This window comes from Peromyscus maniculatus, chromosome 22, assembly GCF_049852395.1.
Source record: "Peromyscus maniculatus bairdii isolate BWxNUB_F1_BW_parent chromosome 22, HU_Pman_BW_mat_3.1, whole genome shotgun sequence".
In the NCBI taxonomy this organism is placed as follows: domain Eukaryota; kingdom Metazoa; phylum Chordata; class Mammalia; order Rodentia; family Cricetidae; genus Peromyscus; species Peromyscus maniculatus.
In genome coordinates, this window is record NC_134873.1 from 53,245,294 (window position 1) to 53,259,861 (window position 14,568).

The 14,568-nt window shown below is 45.2% G+C and overlaps 1 protein-coding gene across 12 annotated transcripts in view; it reads left to right on the forward strand.

Moving 5' to 3' along the window:
* Positions 1 to 14,568, forward strand: part of Plekhh2 (pleckstrin homology, MyTH4 and FERM domain containing H2) — a 116,634-nt gene that overhangs the window by 97,573 nt on the left and 4,493 nt on the right. For all 12 annotated transcript variants that reach the window (XM_076558886.1, XM_076558888.1, XM_042266779.2 and 9 more), the window contains 4 exons: positions 3,758 to 3,899; positions 9,317 to 9,456; positions 10,926 to 11,055; positions 14,165 to 14,251. In XM_076558886.1, coding sequence (XP_076415001.1) covers positions 3,758 to 3,899; positions 9,317 to 9,456; positions 10,926 to 11,055; positions 14,165 to 14,251 — 499 coding nt within the window. The remainder of the gene's footprint in view (positions 1 to 3,757; positions 3,900 to 9,316; positions 9,457 to 10,925; positions 11,056 to 14,164; positions 14,252 to 14,568) is intronic.

The following is a 14,568-nucleotide window of genomic DNA, read 5'->3' on the forward strand; positions in this document are numbered from 1 at the left end:
TTTTCCAGGCTGCCCCTTGTCCTGGGAGACTTCATTTTGCAAGTAGCTATTGACTCTACTTTGAGGATGTAAGATGATTCCATCCTTGAGTAGACATCATTCTCAGACACCATCTGTCCAGCCACCCCCCACGCAGTGCAGGCTGATAAATTCCTGAAAGTAGGAAGGGTACCCCAGTGAATTTACTGTGGTGAGTTGAGACGTTAGGGGATATTTAAGTCACATCACAGTAGTTCTACTGATGTTTCTCTTGACGATAACCTTCATCTGGGGCTGTTTGGAGACTGGCTAGTCACCCCAGGCTAGATGACTGCTACAGCCTCTGGAAGTCTGTTTTAGCAGCATTCTGGATAATTCATAGGCCCCTAAAGTCCCAGAAGTATCGATCTGAAGGTTCTCATTTTGCTGTCCCTCTCTGTTGGTCACTTTGTGGTTCTGTCAAAATTCAGTTTGATTTCATCAGAACAAAATAGAAAGACCACTATGTCTAAGACAGTTCTTAATAATTAGTAACTTATGGTTGATTAGCAACAGACCAGTTCTGGTTACAATGGCTATGGTTGGCACCAAAATTAAATTTGAGTGAAATGGACAAAGGTGGTTTGAAAGACCTACAGATAAGAATAATGCCTTTAAGGCCTTAAAGACTAGAAAAGACTGGGGGAGGGGTAGCATGATGAAACTACCTTGTTTAAACAACAACAACAAGCAGCTCAAACAAGAGGGTTCGTGTTTACAGAGTCCAAAAAGCCTGGAGAGCCACGCTACGAGAAAGGACATTGCTTCTAAATATGGCCGCACTTTGCATATGTTTATAAATAGCTTGGACAATGAGCCCCAGTGCCCCCGTGACACAATAGGAAGGAGCTAGCTGTGACCTGTCATGCCACCAGGGATCTGATTCTTCCTCTGCCAGCTTGCTTTGTAAGGCCTAAAATACCAATTTTCCTTCATCATGGAATCTGAAGTTTATATTTAGCAAGTTATGGAATTTTAATTATTTTGACTCGGGGATCAAAGGTCTAATTAACCGGCTTTGAACATGCTCTCAGACACAATCCCTTGGAAACTGGTATTTGAATTCCAACTTGGTACGGAAAGGTTCTCGTTTCATTTGATTTCTTGCTGCATGTTTGAGATTGCAGAAGTCAAGGTGTGGTTTCTAACAAAGCAAACTGGCAAGGTCCTTCCTGCAGGGAACACTCCGCCTCCCTCTCCTTGAAATCCAAGATTATTTTCGGTAACACTTTGTGGTTGCCGTTTTCTGGAATGTTCTTCAACATTCCCCTCTCCACAGTTAGCCAGCTATGAGAGCACCTGCATCCATGGACTCCTAAGTTGAAAAGGGTCTTGAGAGGTCATCTAGCTTCTCCTATTTCTTCTAGAGATCCTCACATTTTAAGGAGTCCACAGTCAAGACTTTTTTTCTTCAAGATAGGCTCTCCATGTGTAGCCTAGGCTGGGCCTTGAACTCACATGTCTGCTGAGTACGAGGATCACAGGCATGCACCGCCATGCCTGCCTGGGCTTCCTGCTTGGCTTGGAGCCTCTTTCCTTGGTCATCTTCACCATGCTTTCCTTGTTCTCCAGAGCGTTGTCCAGCTCCTAGGAGTCTGCCTCAGCCTGCCCTCTCCTACATACTGCATTCCGGGGCTGTGCATGCATGGGACCGGAGTCCCTGCTTTGTTAAAGGATTTCACCTTTCTTTCCTGAACCTTGTAGGCATGCTGGAAAATGCATTGGCCCCTTGCTCCCTGTAGGGGTATCACCATTCCCATCGTATTAAGAACTCCCAACGATAACACTTGCCCATCTCCTGGTGGGTCTCGGGAATGAACCACGTAGTTCCTTACTTCAAGTGAGGAAATGGGCCCTTTGTAAAAATTCCATCTTCAGCCTCTTTCTCTTCATGTCATAACCACTTTCCTGGTTACATTTTGCATGTACTGTCTATGTCTGTTGTCCGACTACATCTCCTGGTCTGCTTAGCAATCCTGCATTTTTGTCTTTGTATAATCAATGATAGTAATAGAGCTGTGGTTGACTTCTAGAAACATCTCTGGTTGTCAACCGGGCTTGGCAGGAAGATGATCAGAACTGTTCTCTTCATGCAGAATACCCGCCATGTTTTTCCAGATCGCAGCCCTCTGGCCTCTCCTTCCCCCATGTTCAGAGAGGGAGAGAGAGAGATGCTGTAACTAAAGGATATGTCCACACATGTCATCTCGCTCACCACTGTGTTGTCATGGCAACATTCAGACTTGTTAGGGTGTCGCTTACCCACCCCATTGTCTTAGCGCTTTGCACACGCATAACACCTGTGCCCCACTGCACGGTGAGCACCAGCTCCGGCGAAAGAAAGCCATGTCACAAGCCAGGTGTGGTGGAGCATACTTGTTCTAGGAGGGTGAGGTGTGGATATCACTGGAGGCCACCCAAAGTCCAGCTTTGGCCACACAGAGACCCCCATCTCAAAACTAACAGAAAGCCTATGTCCTGTTTCCATAAAGAATAAGAGAGTGTGTTGTTTTCTGATCTTCCTGAAGATGCTTATCTGCATGTGACCGAGAAAAATCAAAACAGACCTGAATGTATGACTCTTTTCTTTTTGGCATCTAGTGAAAAGCCTCCCCTGACATTTGTTGTTAATTGGAGTTGAATTTATAATTGAAACCCTCATTTCCCATTTAGCATGCCCAAGATGTTGAAAAAAGACTGTGTGTTGAAAATTGGGTTTATTCAGGATGAAGAGTTTGCTGTATCCTGCATTCCTTACGGGGGTAAATTTAATGTCACTCAGAGTCTTAACCCCTACCAGTTCATTTCCGGACTGTCTTAGTCACTGTTCCAAAGCTGTGAAGAGACACCATGACCAAAGGAACTCTTTTAAAAGAAAGCATTTCATTAGGGACTTGCTTGTGGTTTCAGAGATTTAATCCATTACTATTTTGGGGGGAGCATGGCTGAAGGCAGGTGTTGTGCTGGAGAAGTAGCTGAGAGCCACATCTTGATCTGAAAACAGTGAAGAAAGAGAGAGCGTGTACATTTATGCCTGGTGGCATGGGCTTTTGAAATCTCAGAGCCCACCCCCAGTGACACGCTTCCTCCAACAAGGCCCTAGCTCCTAATCCTTCTAATCCTTTCAAATAGTGCCACTCTCTGGTGACTAAGCATTCAGATACATGAGCCTAGGGGGGCTAATCTTTTTAAAACCACCACAGTGACTTAGTATTTCTGTATATTTTTTAAATTTAATTTAAATAGAAGGGTTCTTGCACTTCAAATCAGTTTGCCCCATGCTTTCTAGATGACAGTGGTCTGTTTGTATCATGCAGCAGGCTGTTAAAAGCAGTCCTGTGGTTCATCTTCACTGTCTTCCTCTGTGAGAGCATTGGTGAAAGGTAGGATAGCTCAGTGGCTGAGCACTTGCCTAGCTTGTGCTTGGTTCTGTCTCTATCATGGAAGAAGGCGGGGGGAGAACAGTGAGATGTCTTAGTGGGTAAGGGCACTTACCACAAAGCCCGATAACCTGAGTTTGATCCCCAGAACTAGTATGATAGAAAGAGAGAACTCCCACACATTGTCCCCTGACCTCCTCCATGCATGTATGGTGGCACGCGTGCAGAAACACACACACACACACACACACACACACACACACACACACACACGTGTAGGATTTATAATTTAAAAAAAAAATAAGAGTATCAGGAGACATTTCTCTCTCTCTCTCTCTCTCTCTCTCTTTTTTTTCCAGACTGTATTTCTCAATGCAAGCTCGTGGAGAGACTGATAGAGAGAAGCTGCTTTTGCTGTACCAGACAAATGATCAGATAATAAATGGCCTTTTTCCTCTGAACAAGGACCTGGCGTTAGAAATGGCGGCGCTCTTAGCTCAGGTAAATTCCGTGTTCTATAAAATAGCATAACAAGAAGGGAGGACGCTAATTTCTTCAGTTAAGTGCAGCAAGACAGGATGCCCTCAGCAGGTCTTTAAATTCATTTTATTATGAGTAAGAAGACACTTAAAACTGCAGGCTAAATTACTATTACATTATTATTTTCTGACCCCTGCCAATTGCGGTAGCGTAGGATGAGACACTACATTCTGTAAAGGGAAATGCATTTCTTAGTTCTTTCGAAAGTGTTGCTCTCGAGGCATGACATTTAATGAGGGAATCTGAGTGTAGAGTGGTGATCCTGAAGACGTTATGTGCAACCGGAAATCTAATAGGACCGTGCCTTGGCCAAAGCTAGAGCACCTTCTTTGACTTACGTATTGTGTCAATTAGAAGTAAGTTTGGACTTCTTTAACACATACACACACAAATTAATGGTGACTTAACCAAACAGAAGTATGTTTTATTCTGAGTGTGGTGAATATGTAGCTAGCTGTATCTGAGCACTTGAGAGACTGAGGCAGGAAGGTCCATGTGTTGAAGGCCAGCCTGGGCTATATTAGCAAAAGCCTATCCCAAAAGGAAAAAAAAAGTTTGATTCTTACAAGGTAAATATTACATCCTGATACCTCTACAGAACCATCAGAACCTGGTCCTTCTACCCATTCTGCCACCCATGAGCATCATCCACATGGTCCTGGAGGTCTGTTAGAGTCCCAGCACGTTCAGGAGTTGGGGAGGGGGTGAGATGGGGGGACTGAGAAGGGCATGCCTTCCTGGCTTTGGGAAAACTTCTCCTAACTTACATAGTATGGGAGTCTGTGGGAGACAGCTCCGACCTGCTCCCGCCTTATGAAGGGTTCTTGGGTGGAGGAGAGAGGAATGAGGAAATATTAGATAGAAAGATAGAAAGAGACAATAAGAAAGACAGACACAAGATAGCTTTGGGAGGGCCTGGGTCAATACCCAGCAGCCCAGAGCTTTATTCAAAAGGATTTTTTATAATATACCAAGGGGAGAGGCAAAAATTGTCCCCCTTGCAAGATCAAAGCACACCATACAGCCAAGTGTAGACCCTTCCTAAGACCTGGTAAACATGCCCCTGGCCAATCCATCCCATTATGCAGCCCTGCTGGGTAAAGTAAGCTCAGATTCTCTGACTTTGAGTAATGTCTCACTAGATATCCTCTGTGGGTCTCCACAACTTAGACCTTTTCATTTAAGCCCCTGGTTAGACCTTAAACACACCACCTTGCCTACCTATGAAGGAGGCTGGGAATTAGTCCCATCCAGGCAGCAGCATGCCTGGGTCATTTAAAGTCGTCATACTCAAGAGGAGGAGGGCAATTGTAAGAGGAGGGTGGTTTGTAAGATGCACAATTGAGTCTGCATCTCATTCACAAAGGGGATAAAAGCTTCCTGGGAAGTGCCATGTGCACAGATACTTGGGTCCCTGGGTCCCTAGTCCGTGGATTCTCACCCACACATCATCCTGGAACATCTCATCTTTATCTCATCCAGCACCCACGCTGATGATTCCCAAGTGTTTTACTCCAGTTCATGCCTGTTTAAAGGGCTCCTTAAATCCAGCCCACTAGTTATCTTCCCCTTTCTCCACATTGTGCATCTTCATCAAGACACTTGTCCCTCTTAGTCCTCCACCCGAGCTCCCACTCCGGCAATCCCCGCGGCCTTTTCCCATTCTCTTCCCCTTTCCCACTGACTGCCTCATCTTACCACTTTAAACTCACACTTGGTCCTCTGCTCACCACTCTCTGTGTTGACTTCCATTCTTGTGATTCAGACCTGCCTCACATCCTTTGCTCCCCAACCACCTTCTGACTGTAGGCCTCTCTCTGGTGTGGTCCCCCCACAAAGTTATCCTTCACACAGCTGCCGGAGGGATTTTCCCAGGTATCCATTGCTGCCTAGCAAATGATTTTAGGTTGAGTGTGCTGATGAATGCCTGTAATTTATAACCCTAGCACTTGAGAGGCAAAGGCAGAAAGATCACAGGTTCAAGGCCAGCCTGGGCTACGTAGCAAGTTCCAGGACAACCTGTGAGACCTACTGAGACCCTGATGTGAAAACAAACAAAATGGAAAGGCATACAGTAACGTCAATTAAAAACTCCAAAAATAATTTGAGCAGGTATGCAAAAGGCATTTAGTCTCTGTTTCCTGTGGCTTCAGTTAGCTTAGCCTGAGGGAGAATTGTGATGCCATGGGTGAGAGCTGGAATCATTGGGAGGCTCCTTACATGTCTGCCTGTGATGCTGACTCACAGTTGAGACTTCTACAAGGACCGTCCACGGTATAGCTACATGTATTCTCTTTGTGGAACTGTTTGAGCCTCCAACCAGGATGGTGGGTGAGTGGCAAAACTCATACTCCAAAAGAGACATGGAGGAGAATTTGCCATTTTCCTTAGATCTGAGACGGGAAGCTGGCACAGTGCCACTTGCCCATGGAGAGTTGTTGACACAGCATTAGTACCTGTGAGGGAGACAGCAAAACACAGGTGTCATCTCTTCATTCACATCCAGGGTCATTCATGATCTGCCTCTGGCTGCTGCCTGGGTAGCTTCAACATCCTTATCTCTCCCTACCTGGAGCGTGGGTCTCCCTGTGCAAAGTCCCTCACTTGGGTGTGGCACCAGCTTCCTTTCTAGAATTTACTAATCTTAGTGATTTATCCCAGGTGTCTGGAATGGCTCCGCCTCCGTCTCTCACTTGCTAATTTCCTCTTGTCTTTTAGCTTCCCTTAGCTTAGTGTTGTGTCTACCAGGAACCTTTCTGGATCCTGCCTGGTGGCTCAAATGGCCCTCTGGAGAGTTTCTGCCATGTTTCATATGTGCACATTGCAGACTTTGGCGGCTCATGATTACTTGTGGCTCTGCTTTGCATCCTTGACTGGCCTCCCCAAGGGCCACCACTGTCCCTGTCCCTAGGGCTTAGCATTCATTCCCATGAGCAGTTTTCCCTGATGTTCTTGGGAGAATGGACACTTCGTCATTGAGTTTACTTTTAGGGTATTTTAAGATCATCTGAGCATGAGAGCATGTGTGCTGTAGAAAAAAACAGGTCTTTTTCTACAAATAGTAAAGACTGCAAGAATGGATGAGACCCTTACTTTCTAGACAATCAAGGAGATCCCATGCTGCTGGCCATGCTAGGGGTCACCTTTCCGGGGACATAAATTCCTCATGAAAATCACTCTTGTCTTTACTAACATTTACCTTCTTTAGCTTTTAATTTTGTTTAAAAAGAAAAAAAAAACTTCTCTAAGAAAAATTAAATCTGCATTTTTTGAGATTTTATTTATTTTTATTTTATGTGTATGAGGCTTTGCCTGGAGGTTATGTCTGTGTGTACCACATTCTTGCTGTGTCCTAGGAGGGCAGAAAAGAGTAGCTGATCATCTAGGGCTGGAGTTACAGATGGTTGTGATCGTGCTAAGAGTCGAACCCGGGTTCTCTGGAAGAGCAGCCAATGCTCTTCAATACTGAGTCATCCCTCCAGCTCCTGAATCCACCTCTTAGGGATATGTATTTCTAACATGTGTGGGCACGTTGGGGGTTACCTGAGTTGACTGTCTCCAATCTCTGTGTTTATTCTATGCTATCTGGTATGTTAGGGACCAGATAGAGAGATACTGACCTTGAACAAGCCACAAAAGGCTCCCAAGGGGAGCAGGCTGCCTTGAACGGTCTACTATGGTTGGTGGCTATTGTCTAGCACTTTAGAGGCTACGGGCTGGTCTAGGTTTTGTAGGTAACTGTGTTTGCGCTCCCTGGTGATGGGAGAGACAATGCACAGCCCCATGGGAAGGGTTTTGGTGTGGTTGGGTGGGCAGCTTTTAGATTCTGTGAGGACATTAGGGAGGATGCCTGACTGTGAAGGTGGGAGTTGTTAGAAACCAGGAGCGATGAGGAATGAGACCTGAAGAGCAAAGCCATGCTCAACCAACAAGCAGAAACGGAGTCAAAGAACCTAGAAAGTTCCACGTATAGGCTGGAAGGGCAAGGCTCGCCTAAGGTTCAGACAGCAGCCTGTGAGCTTATGACTTAGAAAAGAGGAGGCCTGGAGTGAGCTCAGAGCCTCAGAACCTATAGGCTGGTTGACCCACCCTAAACTGAATCCGGGAACCTAAACAATGGAGCCCTGAGCACTTTGTGTAAGAACACTGGGGCTTGGTGAACCACCACCTGCTCGCTGCGAGGTACTGTGGGTAATGCTATGTTTAGTAGGGTATCATCCAAACGTTCCCCATACCGTCTCCCTCCTTGAACACCTTTTGTACCCTATGCAAGGCATTATAATTTATCACAGTATTTGTTTATGCCCCGGTCTCCCCTACCAGGTGGTAAACTCCTTGACGGTGGGGACGATGCCCGACTCTGCCCCTCCCACAGCGTGTGCTGTAGCGCCTGACTTACACTGGAGTCTGAAGAGAGGTTTGGGTGCAGAGATTGGTAGGCGAGTTCGGAGAGTGGTGGGCAGATAAGTAGGCTGAAGATGGCTTTAGTAAAGAACTGAAGATTCTTTCATCAGGGGAGAGCAGGGAAGGAAGGGCTGTATTCCCCAAAGCAATCAGCTCATAGGAAGAGTTGGTGAGAACAGAAACATTTGTTGCGAAAATCCAGGGGAACAGTAATGAGACTGTGTGGCCCTCACTACCATTTTATACAATAGAGACCCTTAAAAAGTCCAACTAATACTGTTGCCAAATTTCTTAGTCTTTTTCTCACCTTTTATTTTGAACTGTCGTTTCAGCTTATTTACTGTTGATTAAAATAGAACTTTACAATGAAAAACTATCCTGTGTTATACTTGGTATTAAGGATTTTGTTTCCTTTTAGCAAATACCACTAAGGGGGTGTTTAGTTTCTCCTCTGTTGCTGCGATAGAATACTCTGAAGTATTTCAGAGCAGCTTAAGTTCAGCACACAGTTCACGTTACTGGTCACATCCCATCCACGGTCAGAAGAATGCAAGCGTGCATCCCTTGTTCTCTGTCCCTGATTACGGATTTTCTGTGCCTGCTGTGGCTTTCCTACTATGATGGACTGTGAAATGGAACCTACTGTGAGCCAAAATAAATCCTATCTCTCTTATGCTGCTGCCGTCAGAATTTTCTGTCATGGTAACAGGAAGAGAAGCTTACGACAGGATTTCCGAGGAGAAATGGGACCTAAGCATTTGTCCCAGAATTTCTCCCTAAGTTTGATTTCAAGTGAAATTTATGTTTAAAACAACAATTCAGACATATGATTATAAATTCTACAGCCGCACAATCGTGACAGACAGACTTGGGTCTGCTGTGCACAGAGAACGTTTCGGGAGAGCAAATGTGATTTTCTTTCTGAAAGCTGTTCTCACTGGCCTGTGTCTTCTCTTTTGGGGCTCTCCCACCAGGTGGAGATTGGGGATTTTGAGAGACCTTTCTCCACTCCAGCCGGGCATAACCAGTGCAAAGCAAGCCAAAACCTCAAACAAGTCATAGAGAAATTTTACCCTAAAAGGTACAGGGAAGGCTGCTCTGAGGAACAGTTACGGTAAGATGTTGTTGGTTGTTATTACTCTTTTGGGGGCCCACAACCCAGCTCCCAGGTAAACCACACATGGAGGCTTATTCTTCATTATAAATGACCCGCACTAGCTTGGCTTGTTTCTAGCCAGCTTTTTTAAAAAAAAAAAAAAACTTAAATTTATCCCATCTATCTTTGGCCTCAGGGCTTTTCCTTTTCTACTCCTGTACAACTTTCTTTGCTTCTTACTCCAAGCCTGGCTGTGCAGCTGGGTGGCTGACCCCTGGAGTCTTCCTCCTTCCTCTCTCATTCCTTCTATCTTCTTCAGCCAGATTTCTCCCTCTATATATTCTCTCTGCCCTCCAGCCCTGCCTATCCTTTCTCCTGCCTCACTATTGGTCATTCAGTTCTTTATTAGACCATCAGGTGTTTTAGACAGGCAAAGCATTACAGCTTCACAGAGTTATAAACAAAATGTAACATAAACAAAAGTAACACACCTCAAAATAGTATTCCCCAACAGTAAGATGGCATTTTCAGCTCTTTGGAGGGGAGAGTTATACTAGGATTTTAATAAAATTTTCTGTCTGAATCTTCTTTTAGAATGTGTAATTCCAAGGTGCCCCCAAGAGGTTTTACATATTTTAGGGTGCTCTTTTTTGTTTTGTTTTGTTTTTCAAGACAGGACTTCTCTGTGTAGCTTTGGGGCCTGTCCTGGATCGCGCTCTGTAGCCCAGGCTGGCCTCAAACTCACAGAGATCTGCCTGCCTCTGCCTCCCAGGTGCTGGGATTGAAGGCGTGCGCCACCACCGCCTGGCTTAGGATGTCTTTAAAAACTTTAGAATCTACTTGTCACCTACATGATGCTTGAAGTATATATTCATTGTATGATGACATAAATAAGCTTCCGTGGTTTTTTGGAGGCAGTCTCTTATAGCTCAGGCTAGCCTCAGATTTGGTATGTAGCTGAAGATGATATTAAACTCCCGATCCTCCTGCCTCTCCCTCAAAAATACTGAAATTACAGGTGTGTTCCATCACGTCCAGTTTTGAAACAACTTTTTAAAATAATTTAGAGCACCATTTCATCTGCCCTTAATCCTGGGTTAATCCTGACCATAAAGAAGCTTTTGACCATTTAGTGGAAGTGGCTACCCCTGGGTTCAGTCTGAGAAGAAATGAACTCAGTGTTCCTCCAAACTGTACCATTTGGGCACCACTGAACGGTGAAAAGTGGAAATACTCTGAGGAGAAATTACCTGCCCAACTGACTTACACTCGGGTTTAATGTTAGTCGTGTAGATGGTAAAGATTTACTTGGAGTTGCATTGTGTACTTGAATGCCAGGGGAGAATTTGGTGAAAATTTTCCAGAAAGGTAAAGGGGGGGTCAAAGGGGTTTGGGATGCGCTGAAGGGGGCTTTGTCTAGGAGGATGACACGATACTTACGGGTTTGCTTTTGTGTCTTGTTCTTGTGTCCCCCCACTTTTTTTTAGGCAGCTTTACCAGCGACTCTCCACCAGATGGATGGCCCTCCGGGGACACAGTGCGGCTGACTGCGTGCGCATCTATTTAACAGTAGCCAGGAAGTGGCCATTCTTTGGTGCCAAGTTGTTTTTTGCAAAAGTAAGAAAGAATGGGAAGAAGGACAAGCAATAGAAACCTCTGTGCACTTGGCTGGTCAGATTTACCCCTGATACAGCATATTTTGGTTTTATTTTTAAAAAAATGAAGAAATTCCCAGCAACTTAAAGAAACCAATGAGGAATTCTGGGGAAAGGAGAAAAGGTCCCTTCCTCTCCTTTCCCCTCTACTCATCTCCCACCCACCCACCTTCCTCCCGAGTACACACACACACACACACACACACACACGCACGCACGCACGCACGCACGCACGCACGCACGCACGCACGCATGCACCCACACTAATTTTGAGAGTCATTAGGCTAATCAGTCAGGAGATGAAAGAGCTGCCTGAACTACCTGAACTCCGCTTAACTCCTCCCGTCCATCCCTCATTCACTCATTAACTCGGTCACTCATTGGCTTACTTATTGAATGAGCACTTACGGAGCCCTGTTTGGCAAGCCTTGAGCCAAGCTCCGGGGTCGCATAACGCAGTCTCCAGTGAGTCGTACCAGCCTTCAGGGCCGTTCTCAGCAGGGCCAGTGTTGCAACAGGCCTGTAAACAGGGTGCTGTGTGCTAAGTACCCTTTGGAGAGATCAGAACAGGCAGCTACAGAAACACTGGGCAGGGAGGTGGCTGGCCCAGGCCCCTAAGGGAAAGCCTATGCCTTTTCTTCGGGGAACGTTTGATTTTTCATTTTTGGTGCTGGGCATTGAATCCAGGACCAAGAGCATACTGAGAACAGGGTCTCCTCCCCAGCCACACCACCAGCCCCACACTGTACCCCTTAGGGCTTTTTCTTTTTTCCTTAAATGGTGCCGCCTGGGACTCCCTGTGGCTTCAAAGATGCATCCGTTTTGTCTTGTATCCCATCTTCCTCACTAGTGCACACTCCTCGAGAGTGATCCTGCCATCCTTGTCCGGTGCCCTCCAGCAGGGTTTGGAAGCCATTATCACTTAGTCCACACTTGCTGAAGAGCCTTGCCTGCTGCTCTGGACAGATTGGTCACACTGTCTGACCTCAGTTTTCTTGTCTTTTAATAACAACATGGACTAAAAAGTCAAACCCCAGGCATCTTCTATCTCCAGCTCCTTGACAATTAGTTTAGAAATATCTCTGGCTCACTGACTATTAGGTTAGATGTTTCTCTTGCTACTGGAACTAGAAGCCATACGTTGAGATAACAGAAAAAAAAATTATACCTGTTAGTATCTTAACATTTGTACAGTATATTTGCAGAGAGTTCAAGGCTTTGTTACTTTGTTACTTGTTTTTCAGTATAAAGAGTAAGCCTGGCATGGTGATGCCCTTCTATAGTCCCAGCTACTGAGAAGTCTGAGGCAGGATTCCTTGAGACTAGTAACTAGAGACCAGCCTAGCCCCTGTCTAAAAGCAGATGAATAGTTAATCCATGGACTTGAAATTGTGAAATTTGACAGTGAATTTTAATCCCAGCTTCAGCATGGACAGTGATGTTAACAGGCCCCTCTGTACTCTTCTCTGAACCATCGTTAATAACAACGCTGTGTTAGATGTTACAGGAGCACCATGTGTCCGTCTTTAGAACAGGGAGGCACTTCCCTTGTCTGCTCCATGCAGTTTGCCGGGATACCAATCTTAAATGGATGGTGCTCTGGCCTTAAGTCATTCTCACGACATCACACCTGTCCATCCTCCAGAAAATATTTAACTTTCCGTGCGCTCCCCCTTGCTCTCCCTGGGGGCCACCCTTTGTTTCTATGAACTTGTGGAACTCTAGGAACCACACGCCGCACATTACCTGTTGTTCTTACGCAGTGTCTTCAGGATGTGCTATAGCATGTGTCAAATTTCCCTTTCTTTTCAAGGACTGAATAATATTCCCTCACACACTCGCTCTCACGTAACACACTTTGTTCATCCATTTATCAGTGGATCCTTATGGTGCTAGAGATGGAGCCTAAGGCCTTGAGCACTCCATACCAAGCTACATCCAGGTGCTTTCTGATGGTCTACCATTAGAAACCACCCTTAGCCGGCCGGTGGTGGTGCACGCCTTTAATCCTAGCACCTGGGAGGCAGAGTCAGGCCAATCTCTGTGAATTCAAGGCCAGCCTGGTCTACAGAACAAGTTCCAGGAAAGATGCCAAAGCTGCACAGAGAAACCCTGTCTCGAAAAAAGAAAGGAAGAAAGAAAGAAACCACCCTTAGTAGAGATGGCGGTAACCCTATAATGGAGATTTTTCTAAACCTTCAAACTTGATTTATTATCTACAACATCAGATTCAGCCTCCCTCCTTATCTTGACACGCTTCTAAGACTTAAGAGAAGTATGTTTTCATTAGAATTTCAGTTGTTAAAGAAAACAATTTCTGTAAAAATGCTCAAAAACACTCTTGGATTTTAACACGATTTTTCTGGTGGGATGTTTTTTGTTTTTTGTTTGTTTCATTTTGTTTTTCAAGACAGGGTGTCTCTGAACTCACAGAGATCCACCTGCCTCTGCCTCCCAAGTACTGGGATTAAAGGCATGTGCCACCACTCCCAGCAGGAGATTGTTTTTATTAATAAAATATCATTGTTTTGGCCTTCAATTTTTTTTTTTTTTTTTTAGAAATTCCAGTACTTCTTGTTCCTATTAATCACATAGTTTTTCCTTTTTCCTCTGTTTTTGCTAGACATTGACTATCAGGAAAAGTATGCACAGGTCACCACAATCCTTCCCTCTTCCTAGTCCAGTCACCTTAGAAAGCACAGCTGTGTGCTGTGTCTTCCTGGGGAGTAGGGTCACCACAGAAACCCTAAAACTTCTGACAATTGTAAATTTGTGAAATGAAAACAAGATGTGAAAACTACCGTTCCTGTGTGAAAGATAAGAAAACTGAGCCTTGGCATTTGTCTGAATGCACACCTTACTAAATAAAGACGTGAGCCTGCCAATGACGGTTCTAAGACAAACCCACTGCGTCCTCCAGTGTGCCACACTGCCTCCTCGGTAGCAGGGGTTTTCAGTGTGTTTTTTGTTGGGTTTGTGTAGTGGCAGTTCGTACATGATCTTAGACCAGAAAGCATGGCTGTGATTTTGCTTCGCATCTATAATACAGCATATTTTCCACTTCTCTGTAGCCCATAGGACCATCATCATCTGGCAATACTTTTGTGTGGCTGGCTATCCACGAAAATGGATTAAGCGTCCTAGAATATACCTCCATGGTAAGGTTAAACCCTGGTATCTGTAATTAAGTCTTCTATTTCCATCGCTCAGGGTATGGTAAGTGGAAGTTATGATACTCTGAGTTGTTGTATTCTGATTTCCCCTTGAGCTTAGAAAACATTCTTCCTGACTCTCTAGTAGTCACTTTACAAGTACAATTATGTTACAATCTAGTGTTTTAAAATGAAAGCCGGGCGGTGGTAGCGTACGCCTTTAATCCCCGCACTCGGGAGGCAGAGGCAGGCGGATCTCTGTGAGTTCGAGGCCAGCCTGGGCTACCAAGTGAGTTCCAGGAAAGGCGCAAAGCTACACAGAG